The sequence below is a fragment of the Centruroides sculpturatus genome, unplaced genomic scaffold (genome assembly GCF_000671375.1).
Source record: "Centruroides sculpturatus isolate CEXI.00-Female unplaced genomic scaffold, Cexi_2.0 scaffold1134, whole genome shotgun sequence".
Lineage (NCBI taxonomy): Eukaryota > Metazoa > Arthropoda > Arachnida > Scorpiones > Buthidae > Centruroides > Centruroides sculpturatus.
In genome coordinates, this window is record NW_019385510.1 from 119968 (window position 1) to 143123 (window position 23156).

The following is a 23156-nucleotide window of genomic DNA, read 5'->3' on the forward strand; positions in this document are numbered from 1 at the left end:
GATTTTTTTTCATTTATTTTTATTTTTTTTTTACAAATTCTTTCGACAGTTTTGTTAATTTGCATTCGATTTATTAAAGGTTCTTAATGCTAATTAAGTAACCCGTCCCCATTCTTCCTTATTAAAACATAGGGCCGTGTCTCGTTATTATATTTTTGACGATTCTAAAGTACGTTTCTTGGAATTTAATTAGAAGTAACACGAGTCGACACTTTTTTAAAATACACTCCAAACTTAATTTAGATCGTTTTATCCCTTAAAAAAATAACTCTAATTAAGTTTAAATTATCGAAATCGATCTAAAAACTAAGATTAAATAAAAGTATGGACCGTTTGACCGTGTGTTTTGTATGGCCTAAATACTTTCTCCTAAAGATTTTTTGGTTTATCCACTTGAATACAGTGTCCTTGTATGATTACACAGTCCAGATATATTGTATACTCGATACTTTTTACTCTATAATCGAATATTTTAGTCACCTTCCTGCACGAATAAACACACAGAAAACTTAAGGATCCAACACGTGGACTTGTACAGTATATTAAAATCCACGTGTTTTGTGATCCAACTGTTTCATAACCCAGATATATTGTAGTCCATTACAGTCCAGACATATATCCTAGATATTTTATGGGCCATTATCCTACCATGACCCATTATAGTCCAGATATATCGTAGTTCACATACTTAACAGTCCATTATATCCGAGGTATATTGTAGTCCACGTATTTTGTGATCCAAGTATTTTATAATCCGGATATTTTGTAGTCCGGTATTTTTATATTGCCCATAAATTTCGTACAATTCATATATTAGGGTCATAGAAAAATACAGTTAGAAAGGAGGATATTATTTATTTATTTATTTTATTTATTTAGTTGCTAAAATATGTGTAATAAAAATAAAATTATTTTCTTCTAATTCAGTTTACTTCTAGATTTGATATATTTAAGCTACACAGCTTTATACAAATTTTTTTCATTTTTTGAAAATATTTCATATTTTGTCATATTAGATTTATTTTTATTTTTATTATTATTAGATTTAATATATTTAATATTATTAGACTCATAATTATATTAGAAGTCACGTTCCTAGAGATATCATTTCAACAAGTTTTCGATTCATTCTAATGATGCTCCTCGAAAGTTTTATTTAAAAAAAAATTATATATATAAATAGGTTATATATGTATATAAATTAAATTAGGAACACTCGTTCGAAACTAAGACATAAACGTTTTCTATATTTAAAAATAAAATATTTTATTATACAGAAGTATTTTAAATTTAATTTGCCTGAGATCTTAAAAATAACAAAAAAATTGGACGGAAGATACAACACTTATTCGAAGTTTTAAAACAAAATTTATATAATAAATTGAATATTTTTCGATTTAAGAACATAAAAATTGAATTTTTAAATAAAAATTTGAAATTTTTTAGCTTAAAATATTATAACTACTGCTAAAACTCAAGGAGTAGAATAGAAAGTAACGACGCAATTAAAATGGTATAATTAATAGCTTTAACAATAATTAAATGATTATAGAATAAGAAAATATAATGCAATAATTTTTATGATAGTTTATACCAATAAAAATTTATAAATTAATAATTTGATTAAAATTTAATTCATATTTATTGATGAAAATTGAGTTAAGATACTTTCATTGATCATCACGATGATTTAGAATTTAATCTATAGATATAAATTATAGAATTTTTAATAATGGTGCAATGAATGTTGAGATTGCACGAACGGGGAAGAAGAAAATTCTAAATTTATATGAAATTATGATAAATTAGGTTATAAGATATTTGATAATTCTACAGAAAATGATTCTACATATTTTACATATATTTTGTCATTTTTATTATACTTTTTACCATTCTATTATATTACTTTATAGATATATTGTAGCACAATAATCCTGCATTAAAGCCAAAAAACAGATCCGTAAAGTATTGAAATGGACTTAAACTATCAATACTGGAAGAAGAAAATTCTAAATTTATATGAAATTATGATAAATTAGGTTATAAGATATTTGATAATTCTACAGAAAATGATTCTACATATTTTACATATATTTTGTCATTTTTATTATACTTTTTACCATTCTATTATATTACTTTATAGATATATTGTAGCACAATAATCCTGCATTAAAGCCAAAAAACAGATCCGTAAAGTATTGAAGTGGACTTAAACTATCAATACTTGAATAACCATGAAGATAATTAGTTAGCATAATTGTATTAATTTTTTGCATAACATACTGAAAATGATATAGAATGCTCAAAGCTTTTAAATTAAATTTTTGTGTAAACAGTTTAAATGGTTCATTCTCTAGAGAGTTACTTCTCTTCTAACTTATTTACATAAAGTAATCCAGAGAATTATTCACTATTAGCAAAATAAAAAAAAAGTCAGGGGTTAGGATAAATTAATTCAATAAATCTAAAAAAAAACTAACTAAATTTAGCTTTTAACTTTAATGGTTGAAAATTATGGAACCACGCTAAATTAGCTGCTATTAAACGTTTCCAAAAACAAAAAAAAAAAAATAAAAAGTAAAAATGAATTTCTTCACCAAAGTTAACGTTTCCTCTTAAATTACTTGGTCGATTTTTCCAATTTATTTATTGTGAAATCTTTAACTAGTTATATGATTCGCTAATATCAATTTATCATCCTTATAAAAACTTTCTTACGTTGAAATTTTGCAAATAAACATCTAAAAGTACAAATTTTTGNTTTACAATGTGTGTATGTGTAATAATTCAGATTGTTTAAAATTTTAATGTATGCATTATTGTATGCTACTATTTTCGTAATAAATGTTATAAACTTATGAATTTTATAAGGTATTTTTTGATTTTTTTCGATATGTCCTTTATTTTCCCCCCAAAAATATGGTCACTGTATCTATAATGGGCATAGTTGTGACTGGCCATATGTTTAAATTTTGAATGTATTTGGGTAAATCCAGCCCTGTTAACAAGTAGATTGCTTGTGATATAGAGACGAATTCAAATATTATAGAAATTAATGTATTTAAACTTATATTGTAGTGTAAATAATGTAGAATGTAGTCAAATTGTATTACAAATTAAGAAATTTTTTTGTAATGTTTGAAGGATAGCAGGTGGGCAAAGAGAGTAGGAGAATGGAAGAGGAAGATGGAAAGATGGAGATCAGAAAGATGGTGGAGCGATAATCTAGACAGTAAACTTCAGAAACAATGGATAAGATTGACAAAAGGACGAATTAAACAGGGCTATATCCTGGTTATTAACTGTTATAATCAGTGTAATGTCGGATGCTAATTTTCATTAATATTTTTCCATATTCTTATAAATTTAAAATGAATATAAAGTTTAATTAATGTAGGCCTATTTGATATGACTGTACTTGTTAATTTTCGACATTATTTCTAAACTTACCAATAATGATGATAACTGATTAAACTAATTTGATTGATTTTGAAATTGATTATTAGTTTAATTAATTTTCATTCATTAATCATTTCACAAAGTTATAATTATTTGTTAGATGGTTTCTGTATAATTATTAATTATAATCGTTCAGCGAATATAGATTATAATTACGATAAAACAGTTTTGTTTTCTAAATATAATTTTTAGTAATATTTTATTGTTTTAGGAGTAACATAATTAAAATAATTAGCATCATTTAATGAGTAAATCAAGTTTATTTCATCATTATAAGCAGCAATTTTGACACATCCATCGGATGATAACGGAAATTTCTTCTTTCTCACGTATACTTTAAAATAAACGAATTTAACAGTATAAAAACAAGAAAAATATTCTTTCGATCTTACTTATTCTGATCTGATCTAGGTAATTATAAGTGATCGATGATTTAATTCTGTCAATTTTATTTGAGAATGGAAGAAGTCATCTGTCTGAAAGCTTTGATTTACTTTCAGAAATAACATCAATTGGATTTTTTTGATACTAGAAGAAAAAAAAAGGTCAGGATATAGAGATTATATTCGTAGGTATAGACTAGATGTCTTTACAATGAAAGGCGCTAAACCAAAAATTTATATAAAATTCTAAAATGTACTTCTCTGAAATTTACATCGTGTTTCTTTTTTATTGTTTCTTTTCTTTTCCATAGGTACTGAGAGATGCTATCTGATAGAAAGTTAAATCTGATATTTTTTCTTTCCGTTTCTATTAATTTTTTACATTAACATGAAAGTTGGACTCTTCTGTATCCGATTTCCAAGCAAAATGCTGGTCTCATTCTATATGAATCTACTAGTGAATAATATAAAAATATCACAATGTAATATCTTTGTAACAAGAAACTCAATGTACTGATTAGAGAAATCAACATAAAAAATTGACCTTTTAAAAATGCTAAACACACTAACACATGAGATTATAGAAGCAAGATAAATTCGCTATATTTGAAATAATCAGTTAAAATTAGATAATAAATTATTACTATCGTTGTTATTAAGATATAGTTAGCAGTTAGGGATGTAATAAATTATAAGTTATTACGACCCTAATATAAGTTATTCAACGTTATATTTCATATATATATACACATTCTATAATATTAAACGCTTCGATTTATTTATTTTTACACTAATTAAATATTTCATCATGAAATTTCCAATATTTTGTCAGACATTCTTTATAATAGGCTGTAACAAATATTACACTTTATAATCGAATCACTTTATATTGAAACGTAATATGTCTACGACACCAAATCTTACAGAAAAGCGAAAAATATTCGTGAGCTGTGTTATGAAAATTTTAATGGCTAATGGCCGAGGTATATCACACAGTCATATATCAATAGGCACTATTTCGAACCATATATTTATTTCCACGATATTGAACATCAAAATTTGGGACATATATCCTTTCTATCAATTTATAAATGCACTAGACTGCAGGAAACTTCACACTGATTAATAACATATTTCTTAGATTTAGTTCTCGTTAGTGTCATCGCTGCTTCGTGTAAGAGTCCAGTTGACAATTTGAGATGCCAAATGATCAACAGGCATATATTGCAAGACTCATAATATCCTCGATTTTATTTTCATTGAGACTGTTCAGAACGATAATTGCATTTAAAATTTACAAGAAAAGTTTTAAAAGATTTTTACAAGAAGTTAACAGAAGAAAACACTTCAGCTTTTCTTGTAAATTTTAAATGTCATTACCGTACTGGCTATTTACTAATTTTTACTAATTTACCGATGGATAGCATTGGAAATTCATTAATAAAAAATTTTTAAAATAACTTATATGTAAAGTAAATAAAACCAAATTGTAAAGAACACTTCAAACTTATATTTTACTAATAAACTTTTGATGTTTGTATAAATTTGAGTGTATTATTTTAGTTTTCTCTTAGGTGCACGGCATTACCCTACTTTCCTCTATCGTCTATAATTCAGAACGAACTACTGTATCGCTTCCTTTCTCTTACTTATTTTGATCAGGTCTGCCCTTAACTGAAAAAACTATGGTCAGCATTATAGCATTGACGTGATCAGACAAATCTATCAATTAAATGGATGTCCAATTAAAAGAAATAATCATGAAAGATCATAAAAGAAAACATTCCTAAAACTAATTAAAGAATATAGAAGAAAATTTAAAGAAATTATGAATATACAAAAATAATAAGAATTTAGACTTTAAAGTCTATAAAAAATCTTAATGTATAAAATCTAAAAGGCTAAGTCTTTATATAAGTATATAGGCAAAAATTTGAAATTTGCATGATAGCTGATCATAATTTTGTAGTATGAAATTTAAGATCAAATCAACAATGCCATGTTCAGGGAGATATTGGAAGTTTATCCCCTATCATTTGTCAAACAGAAAAATTATGTTGATAATACAATAATGAATCGCGTTCTATATTTATTTTGTACACCTTCAGTTTCTCCTGCGTCTATTTTGTTACCCCACATAAATATATTGTAAAAATTAATAAACTAACTCGTAAGTTATGAAAATAATGCAGTTTTAAAAATCTTGCAGACATTTTTAAAGTCTAAAGTCATTAACGACCATATCATTTCTCCAATAGCTATCAAACCATAACTTAATGTAATAATGGACCCACTTAAAATCATTTATTTTTTTAACAAATTTTGTTAATGAAATGAAACAACTTTTAAAAGGGAAAGCTAAAGACACCATTAAGATTGTATATAATTTATTCTAGTAAATTGATTTTGGATATAATAAAAATTCCGTAACTGCGACTTAAATCATTAAAATTATCAATGACTTAATACTGTATAATGTCTCTATTACTTTCTTGTTTTATTAAAATTGATTTATGTAATTGACACCAGATGGCGCTTTATGACAGAACGCGGTTGCCTATAATACAGCGCCACCTAGTGTCAATTAAATCTTTCTTGATTTTTTTAGATGTTTTTCCAGCTATAAAATTAGTTTAAAAGTTAATTAATTAATCCAAATTAATTATATTTAAAAATAAATTAAGTTTTTAAATTACTTACTCCTAGGATGTTATTTATTTAATTTTCGGAATATAATATAATACAGATTTCATTTTAAAAAATCGTTTTATTTTTCGCCTTGACATATCTTAGTGATAAAATGCGTGAAAAGATTTACATTAATTTTTTTTTAAAATAAAGAAAAAAATAATTAAAATTAATAATGTAAATTTAACAATTTTTTTTATCTTCAAGAAATCTTATGTTAAGTTGTTGACATGTAAAATTCAAATATTATACAATTGTAATTGATAAAGATACAAAATGCATTCATATATACAGGTTCGTGTCAGGAAAAACTGATATGTGATCTCATCTTTGAGCATCTACTTCTCTGTACTGATATGACCTAAAGAAGAGGAAAACATTTATTATTATTATTTAATATAAATTATGTTAATAATTTTCTTAAAATATAATAAATTTGTTTGTTAACATTATAACTATTCACAATAAGATTTGGTCATAAAAATTTTTGTCATCAAATTTCGTTGTTCAGTTGCTATACGATGCTTTGTCACTAGAGATTAAAAGAACTAAAATTTCTAATTTAATTTGCAATAAAATGTTACATAAATGACAAAAATATTTCTTTAAAAAGTTTGGTATATGCTAAACAAACACATATTTAGAAAGATCATTTTCCATCGTGACAGCATCTTATAGGGACTGCTTTAATACAGACTCTAAGTTAAACTCTTGCTCACATACCGTGAGTTACACAAAGGTGTAAAAACGTTAACACTTGAAACAAGTTCTTATTTTAAATTTATGCAAATGTAAAAGTTTCATCAAAATATAGGCATAAATTAAAGACATTATTTGTTTTTAGATGAAGAAAACAAAAATATTAATTCTTCTAAAATAATTTTTTATTTTTAAGATATTATAAATTTCTTAAATTGCTCTTTAATTTAATAAAACAGATGAACTCGGTATTAAATACAGATATATATCAATACATTTTAATAATTAAATATATCATCAGTAATTTGCTTATATACGTATAAAATAAAGACAGGAAATGTGATTTATACAATAACACATAGCCATTTCCGTTAAGTAATCAAGCTATAATTCGTTAAATTATCTAAACTTTCTTCACATATAAATTCTCTCCATATTTTTTGAATTTATAATTTGCTTATTTTGCTGATTTTTTTTTCTTTCCGATAATATTAAAAATAATTTTAATGTAACTGATGCACGATTAGAACAGGTATAAGCAAACGAGCCTGCATAATGAAATAATGAATAAAAGAAAAATAAACGCGAAATAATGTTAAACCCATACAAAGAAATAACAATTTTTACATTTTACACAATACATTTTAACAATACAACAAGACTTTTATCTAGCGCTTGACCAGAAAATGGCGTTATATTATCATGTCACACTCTCTGGACCAATCATATATAGCGATTGTCGAGAAAAGCCTATGGAAAATCGTTTTAAGTTTAGGACTTTTATCTAGATGTAAAAACAACGAATAAAATGATGTTTCTCCTCAACCGCATCACTACACAAAAAATAATGTATAAAGTACCGATTCAACAGTGCCAAGAAGTGAGCTAGTATAATATACAAAAAATCATACTTGTACAATTTCTGGCTAAATAAATGGAGTTTGGAAAAATTTCTGGTCACCTGAATGAAATTATGAAAAAATTGACATACAGAACTGTTATTAGACAGAATGCTAAAAAAGTTTAATACATATTATAAGAATAAACAAAAAGTAATGCACATAATACTATAATACCTTTCAATATATAGAAATTCAAACTTTCATACAGGATAAGGTATTAACAGTAAATACATAAATACTAGAGTATTCAAATATAGGATACAAGTACAGTGAATACGAGCCATTTGCAGTAGGGTTCATTCAAGTACTGTACAATACAGTAATAAACGGAACTGTTTAATACCCGTAGACGGAATCAGTATGTTTATAAAATGGCAGTAACGGTTTTATTTAAATTCTGTATTTTAACAAGAAAATTCAGAAAAAAGTTAATAAACAGAAGTCATTATATATGCAGAAATGTCCAAGCGTTGGAAAAGTGTTAAAATTAACTGGCTTTTACATCAAATTTATCTATATTTTTCTTTGTTGAACGTTGCAAGTGACGTATCAATGATATACGCTGATTAACAGTTATATTTTTTACAAAATACAAACAAAGATTTTGTATAAAATTATCGTACTTGTATAATTGTCTTTCTTCGTACTAAATTCTGGAGATAAATTTAAATTTTTGAATGTTTATAAAGACTATTTTATTTAAATGTCGCTGAACTCAGCAAATTGTTGCAGAACTAGAGTAACAAAGCTTAATTCCACTTAAAGTGCTTTAAACAATACGTTGAGTTTAGAGACGTTGAATTTTTCTATTCTATTGGCCACGTAAAGGATGATAAATATCACTTTAGGACGCTCCTATCTTGGCTAATTAAGTGAGCCACTAAGATGGAGTTTCATTTATATTAAAACTCATGCAATTTTACAAGAGAATTTTAGAGGTGACCAAAAAGTGAGATTTTATTGTAATTGTTTTCAAAGAGTTAAACAGTTTTTATTAGAATTTTTCAACGTATAAGATATTCTGATAAACTTTCTATTATTTTCTTACTTTATAGTTTACGTCATATTAAATAATTATAGACCATACATTGTTTTGCATTAAAAAATTATTTTTGTAAAATCAATTTATAGTAAATATATTGATGAATATATATATATATTAATATTATATTAACTATATCAACAATTTTTCTGATAATATAAATAAAGAACAGTGTCTAAGAAGTGGCATAAATTTAATTTACATTACCATATCCGAACAAGAAATATCGGAAATATTGATCTTTCTTTAATAAACTGCAAGGAAAAGTCGAGATTCTGTATTGTACTACTTCTAACCAATTCCAGATTTCCAGATCTGAAGCTATTTATTTTCTATACCATTCTTTAGATATAAGAATAACTGTAATTTATCTACAGCAAGGTATCTGTAGATGTAAGAATAGCTGGCTACCTTGATTAATGCTGCAATATATATAATAGATATAAAGATATATCTGAAGTATCTAGAAGAAGTACTTGAATTTTTGTAATGCGATATGATAAAACCAACAAATATGAATATATTTTTCTAATATTAATGTTTACAATTTATATTTTTAAGTAAAACAATTATGAAAATATCATTTTAGTTAAAGAACTGTATAAACAATTAAATAGAGAATGTATTGAGAATGATATATAAAATACTTTTCACACAAAAATATTAATTATTTGAATTCGGTGAATATTTACCAGACTGTAACTGGGATATACTTGTGTTTCAGAAAAAAACTTTTGCCTGCGATTTAAACTTTTGTAAATTCCAAAAACATGTATTATTTAATATAATTGAATTGTAAAAGATTTGCAATTTACATGAAATTAAATTTACTTATGAATTTCTCAAATTATCACAATTTAGTTAACTGTCAACAACTTGACATTACTTTGTTTTAATATTTAATAGTAAACTGAATCAATACAGTTAACACAAGATATGTTTATTAATTTTAATATAAATATATAATTTCCAGATGTAAATAGATAAACTTTATACTATTTTTATAAGTTACCATCACTTCTGTACAGGTGATTGATTGACTAACGCAAGCCACCAACATACTGTAATCAATTACACTCATTATGGATGGTCTGACCCACAATGAGATCAATCAACATCACACGGGAACAAGACAATTGTATGTAAAATTTAAATATATTTACTCATATTCTTTTGAGAAAAGGTGTAAGTTATTTATTTCAAATTCATAATTACCTTTAGTTCTTCGGACACGATGGTAGTACACAATATTTGCGTTCGACCTTTGGCCCACACGGCACACCACCATGTTTAGCCGGTTTTTTAATTTGACGCATTCTTTGTTGTATGCTATTTTCTCCACACGTTTTAGTACATGCCGACCATTCTCCCCAAGGACTCATCATACAATTAACCGCTAGAATTAATTTTTAATTAGAAAACATTGTATTTAGTCATCTCTTACTCATACAAAGTTCCACTTACAACACGGAGGATTAGCTTTACACTTCTTGACCTTCACTAATTTTCTAGGACACGGCTTGCCACCATTTTTTGAATTAATTTTAATCATTCTTCTTTTTTCTTTTTTTCCTTTACCACAACTTCGTGAACAAGGGCTCCATTCTGACCACGGAGTCACCACGCAATTGACAGCACCATCCTCTGTTTTGTTCGAGGCAGGCAAAGGAGCTGTAGCTAATGTTGCTGAGGGGATGGGAAGTGCTAAGATAATAAGTATTATTACTTACAATTTTAAGAATTTTATATAATTTAACCATTCAACCTACCTTTCATTAGCATAGCACATGTTTGAGTACAATCAGCGTAACGTTCAAACCTGTTCCTATTTCCTCGACAACCTCCGTATATGAACTGTATACAATCTCTTTTAGTAAAGTCATAATACCATCTTGCAAAATAACCTCTACAGGGTCCTACTTCTTTCGGTTGCATACAAATTTCTGAAATATTAGGATAATAAATTTAAATGATTCTTAATTTATGCTTTATAAATAATGCTTTATTTTATAGTTTAACTATCTCAACGTTATATTCCGGTTCTGGTACTTGATAAAAATTCGAACCTACGCCTTTCAATAACGTATAGAAAGACATAGATTCGGATCATATGTGATTTAAAGCATATATATCTTGACTTCTTTCTTGAAGTAGACATGATGTGGGTACTTGGGTTTATACTTTAGATTTAATTTATTTATGAATAATTATTTTTAATAAATAATTTAGTATAAAAATTAATAATTTAAACTTATTTTATTTTTAGATTTTATTTAAAAAAATCGATAAAAGTTCGAATTTAACATGCATAATTTAATACAACCTTATGATACTGTTATATTATTCAACAGATTTTGAAAGTTATAAATTTTCTTTAATAGTAAAACTTTTGAAAATAAAAATTAAGATATATTTTTTATTATTTATTTATTTATTTTATTTATTTAGTTGCTAAAATATGTGTAATAAAAATAAAATTATTTTCTTCTAATTCAGTTTACTTCTAGATTTGATATATTTAAGCTACACAGCTTTATACAAATTTTTTTCATTTTTTGAAAATATTTCATATTTTGTCATATTAGATTTATTTTTATTTTTATTATTATTAGATTTAATATATTTAATATTATTAGACTCATAATTATATTAGAAGTCACGTTCCTAGAGATATCATTTCAACAAGTTTTCGATTCATTCTAATGATGCTCCTCGAAAGTTTTATTTAAAAAAAAATTATATATATAAATAGGTTATATATGTATATAAATTAAATTAGGAACACTCGTTCGAAACTAAGACATAAACGTTTTCTATATTTAAAAATAAAATATTTTATTATACAGAAGTATTTTAAATTTAATTTGCCTGAGATCTTAAAAATAACAAAAAAAATTGGACGGAAGATACAACACTTATTCGAAGTTTTAAAACAAAATTTATATAATAAATTGAATATTTTTCGATTTAAGAACATAAAAATTGAATTTTTAAATAAAAATTTGAAATTTTTTAGCTTAAAATATTATAACTACTGCTAAAACTCAAGGAGTAGAATAGAAAGTAACGACGCAATTAAAATGGTATAATTAATAGCTTTAACAATAATTAAATGATTGTAGAATAAGAAAATATAATGCAATAATTTTTATGATAGTTTATACCAATAAAAATTTATAAATTAATAATTTGATTAAAATTTAATTCATATTTATTGATGAAAATTGAGTTAAGATACTTTCATTGATCATCACGATGATTTAGAATTTAATCTATAGATATAAATTATAGAATTTTTAATAATGGTGCAATGAATGTTGAGATTGCACGAACGGGGAAGAAGAAAATTCTAAATTTATATGAAATTATGATAAATTAGGTTATAAGATATTTGATAATTCTACAGAAAATGATTCTACATATTTTACATATATTTTGTCATTTTTATTATACTTTTTACCATTCTATTATATTACTTTATAGATATATTGTAGCACAATAATCCTGCATTAAAGCCAAAAAACAGATCCGTAAAGTATTGAAGTGGACTTAAACTATCAATACTTGAATAACCATGAAGATAATTAGTTAGCATAATTGTATTAATTTTTTGCATAACATACTGAAAATGATATAGAATGCTCAAAGCTTTTAAATTAAATTTTTGTGTAAACAGTTTAAATGGTTCATTCTCTAGAGAGTTACTTCTCTTCTAACTTATTTACATAAAGTAATCCAGAGAATTATTCACTATTAGCAAAATAAAAAAAAAGTCAGGGGTTAGGATAAATTAATTCAATAAATCTAAAAAAAAACAAACTAAATTTAGCTTTTAACTTTAATTGTTGAAAATTATGGAACCACGCTAAATTAGCTGCTATTAAACGTTTCCAAAAACAAAAAAAAAATAAAAAGTAAAAATGAATTTCTTCACCAAAGTTAACGTCTCCTCTTAAATTACTTGGTCGATTTTTCCAATTTATTTATTGTGAAATCTTTAACTAGTTATATGATTCGCTAATATCAATTTATCATCCTTATAAAAACTTTCTTACGTTGAAATTTTGCAAATAAACATCTAAAAGTACAAATTTTTGAAATAAAATTTCATAAATTTATGTAATGTTCTAACGTAAAGACGTGATTGAATTTTTTAGATGCCAATTGAATTTTTATTAATACTAGCAATTTTTTTTAATTCGTCTTATTAGTAAAATTAGTCTAAAAGTTCCCATTTATTCGAATAGTTACTTTCAAAAACTTTTTATTTTAATGAGATTATACTTTGCAATATATTTGAGAATCTCCGAATCCAACATCAAACTCTTTTAGATAAATTTTTTAAAAGTTAATATATCTTATTTACAAGATAAATTTACATTTTTTCTTACCCAACATTTATTAGAAATATAAAAAGGAAACAAAAAATCAACTATAATTTCTTCTACTCTTCTTTAAAATTATGAATGAGGACATAATTTTCAATTGCAAATATCATGTCAAAACATTATTCTACTTCATAAATTACTTTAAAAGTAGATTTTTATAATTGCTCGTAAATTTAAATTTTTATATATTTACACATTTCTTAATTAAAATTGATTAACAATCAATATATTTTATCACCAACTATGATAGACCCTTAGAGATAAATCGTGAAGAAATACCAGAGAGAATGAGCAATCAGGCCCCTATGACAGGGATGATTGTTCATCTTCAGATAAAAACGAATGAATAATCTGGTATTTTTTATTATAGTGAGGCCTCAAAAAGGATCTCAAAGACCCCTCTAAAAGGCCTTTTAGCATTCAGATTCGCAAAATAATAAATGAAACCATTTCTTTGTCATTAATGATAATTAAAATGTGAACAGTTCTTCGTATTCTTCACATATTAAATGAAATATGCAAATGAAATATGCAAAGTTAGTAATTAAAGTAAATGCAATAATCACAATTATCACAAATTAATTGCCAATTATCAATCATTCGGCGAGGAATGAAAGTTCATCATTTCGTAATTAAACGAAAGATTCTTAAGCAATAGAATGAAAGATAATTATCATTTTCTTAGTTATTTATTTAATTTTAAGATGTTTTAAAAATTAAATTCTGTATTATAAATGATAAGTGAAGAATTAAAGAAAATAATTTGATGATTAATCCTAGTAGAATTTATTCTTTTCTGTCGATGTGTTTAAATATTTGTACAGTTTAAATATTTATGAAGGATAACTAATAAAATTAGTTATTGATTTTATGATAATTGAGATTTAATTAAATAATTAATAAAGTAAGAGTAAATTAGGCTTAATTAAAGATGTTAATTTTATTGTTTCTATGTGATAAGTATATCGATTTCATATCTTTGTTTATTTAGGATATTTATTGTTTAAGAATTAATTAATTTATAACTCCGAAAGCTAATGATTTATGATTACATCTCATATGTTTAAATAGCAACTTTTATTGGAGAAGAACTTTTGCTTCTATATCTTCTACAATTTAGTTTTGATTTTAACTAAAATCTAAATTTAATGCTCCAAGCATATGAATTATTAGTTCCAATAATTCTTTTTTATTCAAAAAGAAATAAATTATCTTCAGATGACGCAAATACAAATCTTGTTCCACTTCTCGTCCAAATAAAAGGGAAAGAAGGGCAATAGCGCACAGTTTTTGCTATAATGATGTATTATACAAAAACAATAATTCTATTTGAAAATACTGTTGTCAAAATAAGTTCTTTAATCATTCTAGATTCTAGAAACCATTAAAACAAGATTATTTGGAGCGAAATTAATATAAAAGCGATTTTTGAAAGCAATGAACATTTGCAATCTTGCCCCATCTTAGAGGCCAGATTATGCAGTGAATTCAAATTTTGCATTTAAATTTTGCTTTAAAATTCTTAAATAGTACTAAAACATCAGAAAATGGCATTGAACAGAAACAGATACAATCAAACACATGCCGTTTGCACACTATAGGTACTGTACGTTCATAATACATTTAATTCAGTGGTTTCCAAACTTTCTGTACCTCCGCTTCTTTTTTTTCAGAAAAAATATTGTCAATTTTCGTAACAATCTAATTTTGTTAATACTATCTTTATAATTTATTTAATGGCCTATAAAACACTATGCCTTATTAAATAAAGTATATTGTTCGCCGGAGCTCGACTCTTGTCGAGACTTTTCGGAAAGAGTGTGAATGGACTTTTAGTATTCGTATCCGAGTCGTTCAGACGAGGGTTATGAATTAAGCATAGCCATTTCGATGATTCATTTTTTCCACATCAATTTATTTATTTTGTTTGTTTGTTTGTAAAAGCTGCACGCTCCTTTACAATAGTCTCGCGCCCTATAGATTAGAAAACACTGGTTTAATCCATGCATTAATTTGTTTTCTATTTCAATACTGTTCTCAATAAACGAAAACATATAACATTGTAAAATAACATCAAATAACATAAAATTTTTTAACTTGCAATTTTTTTCGAATTCAGTTTGTTACCGAAGTTGAAATCATATACTTTTTATTGGCGATAACTACTGTTCACATGACCAACTATTACTAGAAACGTTTTAATTTCTGAATAAATGAGTTAAGAGTTCTTACCCCGTTTTCCCTTACGAAATTTCAAGTTTTATTCTTAAAAATTAGTGTTGCTAGTGGAAAAAATTGCTACTGAAATATGATTTTTATGATGCTATTTTGTAATTATTCACATAATTCATCAGTGATTTTAAATGCAAGTATAGAAGATGCATTTTAGATTCGTCTAATAAGTAGCAAGTACAGTAGAGCCTCGATTATCCGACCCCCTATCAACCGACCCCCTCGGTTAACCGACCGTCCTAGTCGGCAAATTTCAAATGTCCGCTATTGATGTGGCGCTACAATATTTGGCTATGTCTTGGCTACTTTAATATTATTTTTACGTGTTTTACCTGGCAACACTGGATCGACCATGAAAGGGAGCCAGTATTTAAACGAGGCTTAACTTTCTAATTTTAACGATACAATAGTGATGATTATTATTTTTAAAAATTTTTGTTAGGATTAACATCGATGAAAATTTAACGCAAAGTAGGTTAATAGCGATATACTAATATACTAATTACATGGGATATAATAATATACTACACTAATAATAGATTTTTTCATACTTTTCGGTTATCCGCCCTTTCAATTATCCGACCAACCCCAATCCCCAATTAGGTCGGATAATCCAGGCTCTACTGTAGTTAATTAAGCAAGCCGATGACGTGTTTATTTGATATGCAACTGACTCTTTTATTGGCTTAGTTGCTTGTTACATGCATACACGACTTGATAAGTTGATTCTTTATGATGTTGCAATCCATAAATTAAAATATGTCATTCATTTTATTTATTAAGAAGTTATTATAAAATTCTCTGATAAAGTCCTAACTGCTTTACTTTGATTAAAATAACAGGTTGAACTTTTTGTATTTTATTTTTACTCAGTGAATATCAGTGAATATGCAATTTATATGCGTTGAATCATCTGTTTCTAGATTAAAGTCAATAATCATAATTAAAGAATGGAAAAGTACATATTTATGAATTAAATTTTGATTCGTTAATAATGTATGCCTCATGACAACTTTATTTTAATTCTTAATTAAAATTAGATATGTCATTATTGTAATTAACATTTATACCTTTTGCTTCAATGGCTTCGATGGTACAATCTGTTCTTCCAGACATACAGACCATTTTTTGAATTAATTCAACGTTACAAGAAGCGAGTGCTGTCGAATCGAAGTATAAACGAGTTCTAACTTTCATACCTTTACCACAAGTTACTGTACACGGGGACCATTCGGACCATTGTGTAACAGCACATTGGGCATCAATCTATTAATTTAAAAAATTAATTGAAATAGTAATTTAATACTTTAAATATTTTAAAATGTGTACTCGTAATTACTTACAATTTCTTTATTTTCACATTCAGAATCGGTCATGCAAACTTCCTTCTCGACTAAACTCAAAGTACAACTTTTACGTGACATAGAATTGACATATCTACGATTTCTCATGCGAAAACCCTTACCACACGTCACACTACATTCAGTCCATTCGCTCCAGTTCGTTGTTTCGCAACTGAAACCTCTGGAAACAAAAATTGCAAATATTCAAATTAAATTTGTAAATGTTAAAACAATTTAATAGATTATCTTAATATTATGTTAATATTTTACCCAGAACATTCCACTTCACACAATTCTTTTTCTACTATTTGTGTTTTGCATCCCATCATTTGGGCTTTCTTTTCCATCAAAAAAGATCTATTCCTCATCCTTATGCCTTCCCCACACGTTACACTACAAGGTGTAAATTCACTCCATTCTGACACTCGACATTCAGCTATAATATTTTATGTAAATTTTATTCATCATTATCAATTAAAAGTGCTATTTTCTTCAACAGGATACTTACGTCGATCACTTTCGTGCTCGGGTTCTTCAGGAGGTAAAGAAAAGGTATCTGTATCTTTGCATGATTTTTCATAAACTCTTTCTCTAGTAACAATTAATTTAGCAAGGGGCTTCATAGGAGTACCAGAAGGGTCATAAAATGGTGATAATTCGTCATTTGGATACGATGAAGTAATCCTACGAATCTTTTCTTGAGGAACAGTTGGAGAGTTCGGTGACTGCAAATAATTTATACTAATTTATTCGTAAAATTCCTTAAATAATGTAATTATTTCTCTAAATATATAGATTTAACGCTTGAACTCGATAAAATTAATTAAAAGTCGTCCTAGTTCTAATGCAAAGCACAAGAAAATGCTTACGCTCATTCACGAATTAAAGATAAATATTTCAAAAATAATTATTTTCATTAAATTAATTATATATTTATAAATACTAATAAATTATCAATTGAGTTCAAAGTTTTAATTATGCAATTAATTAAATTACTTATGAACAATTATTATTATTAATGATTTTTTAGAATAATTTGAACACAATTCATGAAATAATTTGATCTAACAAATTCTTATAAAAACTTTAAATAAATTTTTAAAAACTAAATTTAAACGTTTACATTTTTATATTTATAACCTAATAAATTTGAATTTTAAACCGAATTAAAAAGAGAAAAAAACTGTATTGATTTTATGCATGAATATATTTATAGTGATATATATTAAAATAGTATAGCATTAGTTTCTACGTTTGAAATTTTTCATAAAGTCAACTTTCAAGATCTATATCAAGTGACTTCTACTGGTTTTACAAGAGAATTATCGACAGAATGGCTTCGGATCGAATGCTCCAACTGAATTTCTAACGTTTTTTGATCGATTTCTGGCTTCCATTTCAGTTTTCAAATATCAAAAAGATATGGTGACAGCTTCTAAAAAAACCAAACATTCGAAAGGAAAGTAATCTAACATCTTTCCAGTTAGAACCATTATTTTTTTATATATAAATTATTTGATGAAATTCAAATCAATACGTCTAGTTTCTTCAACTATTTTATTCTTCAACACACCATTTTCGAGTTAAACTCATAAAACATTTATGCGTTTACTATTTTAACTTCGATCCTTTTTCCAGTATTTTTTCCTTGAATTTTATAGAATAAAATCTTATAAATTTTATTAAAGTTTTTGTATTAAATTCAACTTTATACTTACAATATATGATATGCCATTATCGGTTCCAGCATCCCACGGATAAAGATTAATTATTTTTTCATTAACCCAAGAACAATTCTTTAGACACAATTCTAAAGCACTAACTCCAACAATCCAATCTGGACTTGGTCCTAACATACTAATCAATGACATGAGATGTTTCTTCTTGTCGACTCTAAAAACAGCAAACGTCTTTCCATTGACATTCGGGTACCAAAGGCCCTTTGCTTTAATAATTGTCCGGATTTTATCTTTCTAAAAAATACAAAACTTAATTATTTAAAGTGTCTATATTAAATTCTATGAATGACTTATTCAAAATCTAAAACTTAAATTAACGTTTTTAGAAATAAACTGATGCTAGTACAATAGCTTAATGTCAGGGCCGGAAAGTATATTATGATTTGTAAGTCAAAGGACTGAAAAGTTAACCTCAAAAATTATTGTAGACTGAAAAACAATATCATTTAAGATGAGGTTACTAAGACAGGGCTTATCTATCATATGCGTAAATCCGACGTATGATTAATTAAAATTATATATGATTAATGCATACAAACCTCCGCATTGAGTTCAGATTCTAACTTTTTAGTTGCACCCCATTCTGCAACTTGACGCACACCTTCAGAAGCATAATTTCCCTGTTCCCATAAACGGAAATCGGAGGTATGAGATGCACCGACAATATCAGAGAAATGGGTAAGCCATTCATCTACACAATCATAAATCTATTATTGTTGTTGAATCATTGAGAATTAAGCTATGTATTGTCTTAAAAATTGAAAATATGGGATCTTTCTCACTATTTACTTGTTGGGAAGTCTTTGGGATGTGTAAACTTTGACCATAGACCTTCAAAGGTTACTTCATACTTGGCTTCATCACAAGCGCAACATTCTTCAATAATTTCTGGTTGTTCCGTTTCTGTGCGAAGCAAATATTTGAAAAAATATAATTTCTAAATAAATGATTTTATTAAAAAAACAAATATTCTTAAACATTTCTTTAAAAAAATCCAGTTGAAACCATTAAAAAATTACGAAAAAATGGATGAAATTAAATAAAATTCATACTATAAATGTATTTAATTAATGCGATAATATTTATTAAAGTTTTCTATTTAAAATATTGATTTTTTTAAAGAATATTAATTTAATTATTTTAATTTTATTCATTTAAATTATTGCGTGGAAAATTTCTTTACAATTAAACGTTTTGATTATTATCTTTTTTCGTTTAAATTTTTCTAAAAGTTTATTTTATTTCTTCTCAAGAATTCGCACGCAAATAAAAAAAAATTCAATTAAATTATTTAAACATTTTTATTCTAATCTTTTTACTTTCAAATGTACAGTAAATTAGTGAAGTGAAATAAATAAAAATGGTTTACAAATTTATTTTTTATATTAAACACTTTTAAATAAAATCTACAAAAAAATCAAAGTTATTTATTTACTTTTTTTTTATAATTTTATTTATTTATTAATTATAAAATTATTTATATATTTACCTTCTTCGCATAATTCTTTTGATAAACCTCCATCATCCATATACCATAATTCCCGATGTTCAATGACAGTTGCTCTAAAATTTATCATTAAGAATGTTACAAAATGTAAAAAATTTCAAAATAATTTCCAAATCTTTTATTAAAATTTAATCAATAAATTTATTTGATTTTATATATACCAGTTTTCGATGCTCAAATGACAGTTACTGTAAAAATTAATTACAAATTTCTTTAAAATCTAAAAAATTCAAAAAATCTTCACAGATTTTATTACAGTTTAATTATTGGTAATAATTTTATTATATATTTTATATAAAATTTAATTTCTATACGAGTATATTGTAGCTCTGGAGATTTAACGAAAATAACTGCTCTAAAAACATTCATTAAAAAATGTCATAAAATCTTGAAAAATTTCATAAATTTCATTAAATTTAATAAATAAATTTGGTTTAATTTTAAGATAAAATTTAAATTTAAAAAGTCAATATTTAGACGTTAATAATTCTTTTAAAAATATTCATGGCTCTAAAACATCCCCAGAAAAAAATTCAGAAATTTTTTAATGTAAATTCTTTAAAATTACTTTTAAATTTTCTCGACAGATGGGGACAGTTTATAATTTTTTAATACATTTTATAACATTTTATTAAATTTTTTCGAATAAAAAGTTCAGAAATTTGAATTTTTAAAAAAATTTTTAATGTAAAAAGTAAAATATTTGATATGATTTATGCTGTAATTTTGATGATGAATGAAAGAGTAAACGAGCCTTGGAGCAAAAATCATTATCATAAGTGCATCCAAAGAATTAATTTAACGATACTCGTTTATTATTATTATTAATGAGAAAGAATTGTGCTATTTTTTATGTTTTAAAAGTGATTTTTAAACATAATTTAATAATAATTTATATAAAATAAATTGGAATTTTAATTCGATATTTATTTAAATTAACATAATTAATAAAATTAATGAATAATTTTAATTAATGATTAATGATTTTATCAAGTAATAACATCAAAATTGTTATCCTTCAATTGGTAGATTGCGAATCCTTGCAGAGTGGAGTAAATAATATTATTACTACTGTTTAGAAAAAAAAGGTTGAGAAGATATATTAAAATTATTTAAATTTAATTTTTGTTCAGTTCATAGATATTTAATAATCGAAGAAACTTTTAAAGTTGAAAAAAATTATATTTTTCGCTTTAAAATGTTAAAACAAAATTAGTACTCTATCTTATATTGAAACATTGTTTTTGAGTGATTTTCTATAAATATCTTCATATTGAAGACAAAAAATTCTTTCGATAATTAAATAAAAACTTTTAACTAAAACCCAAAATATTCGATTTTTAGCCTAAAAAAATAAGGTTCAACATTGTTTAACTCCTCAAATTTTGTATTTTTGAATAAATTTCTTTGATTGTCTTTCTGGCGATGAAGTTTTTTTGATAATTAAATAAAAAGAATTTTCTACAGGAATTCAAAAAATTTCGATTAAAATTTAAATTTTATAACAAATTGTTCAGTAACTAAATTCCTTTGAAAATTATGTACACGAGAAGAATTAATTTTTCGATTTTTGACATTAAATTAATCACCAATGACACAAATAATGCGCATTGGTGATTAATTTAACATTAACATTAAGGTTAGTGCTGAAATGATTATTAAATTTTATGGAAAATAATATAATTAGTAGCATTCAGAAATTTAATCTCACCTAAACACTATGCATCCGGTTCCTGCCATTGGTGCCGCCCATAAAACTTGAATTTCGGATTTAGGAATGGATGAAGTGTGAACGACCGCGTTTGGACAATCTTCCGAAATTTTCGAAAGAGCATCGCCCAGTAACTGAAATAAAAAATATGAGATTAATTATTGTTAATCCAATGAGGATTCAATAAAACTTTAATGCTATAAGGATATGAAGAATATACTATAAAATTTTAATGAAGATGCAATGAAGATTTAAGGCTGATATGAAAATTCAAAAAACAAAAAAATTATAAGAAGATTCAAAAAGATTCTGTGAGGATGCAAAAATATTACAGTATAAAGATTCAAAAACGATTCTAATAGATATTTAAAGGCGTTACTAAAAGGACACTAAGATAATTCAACGAAGATGTCACAATAACTTTTCGTGTATCATTTAGCCTTTTTTTTTTAACTCGAGCTACGTTAAATTTGTACAATTTTCTATATAAAATGTAAAAATTATATATGAATAATTAAATTAATAATAAAAACTTGAATTTTACTTGGTGTATTATATCGGTTTTGATTTATCTTGTTGATCATTCTCTTTCATATACATAATCTTATAAGACAAAACAATTACCAAGCAAATATAATTTGGAATTTGTAAATAAATCATTTTATATTTATTTCTTGAAGTAATTTTTAGTTATTTGCCATTTATATCCATTCAAAGTACACACGAAGCACTTATATGAAAGATACGTTCCATTTAACTCGCAAGTCATCTTGACCCATTATGTATAATTACATATCACTATACAATAAAATATTTTAATATTGCTTTGTTTCTATTAATTTGTTTGAAAATATTGAGGAATTTTCTATTTTTTAAAGTTTATCCGTATATAAATTTAAAATAAATTAAATTGCTCAATGGAGCGGATCGGCTGACATTTTCTTCTACTTTACAAAATAATTTAATTAGATATAGTCTGGTAAAACTCAATTTTATATGACTTAATTCTTATATCATATTTTCAAAAAACAAATTTAAAAGAAAACTGTAAAAGATAAATTTA

At 25.3% G+C, this 23156-nt stretch overlaps 1 protein-coding gene across 1 annotated transcript in view; it reads right to left on the bottom strand.

Moving 5' to 3' along the window:
• The window catches only part of LOC111639670, a 128467-nt gene that overhangs the window by 29887 nt on the left and 75424 nt on the right, over window positions 1–23156 (bottom strand). The window contains 11 exon segments of the mRNA XM_023385583.1: window positions 10395–10569; window positions 10638–10877; window positions 10943–11116; window positions 16864–17059; window positions 17137–17317; window positions 17407–17861; window positions 18855–19109; window positions 19415–19566; window positions 19665–19778; window positions 20365–20438; window positions 22094–22227. Coding sequence (XP_023241351.1) covers window positions 10395–10569; window positions 10638–10877; window positions 10943–11116; window positions 16864–17059; window positions 17137–17317; window positions 17407–17861; window positions 18855–19109; window positions 19415–19566; window positions 19665–19778; window positions 20365–20438; window positions 22094–22227 — 2150 coding nt within the window.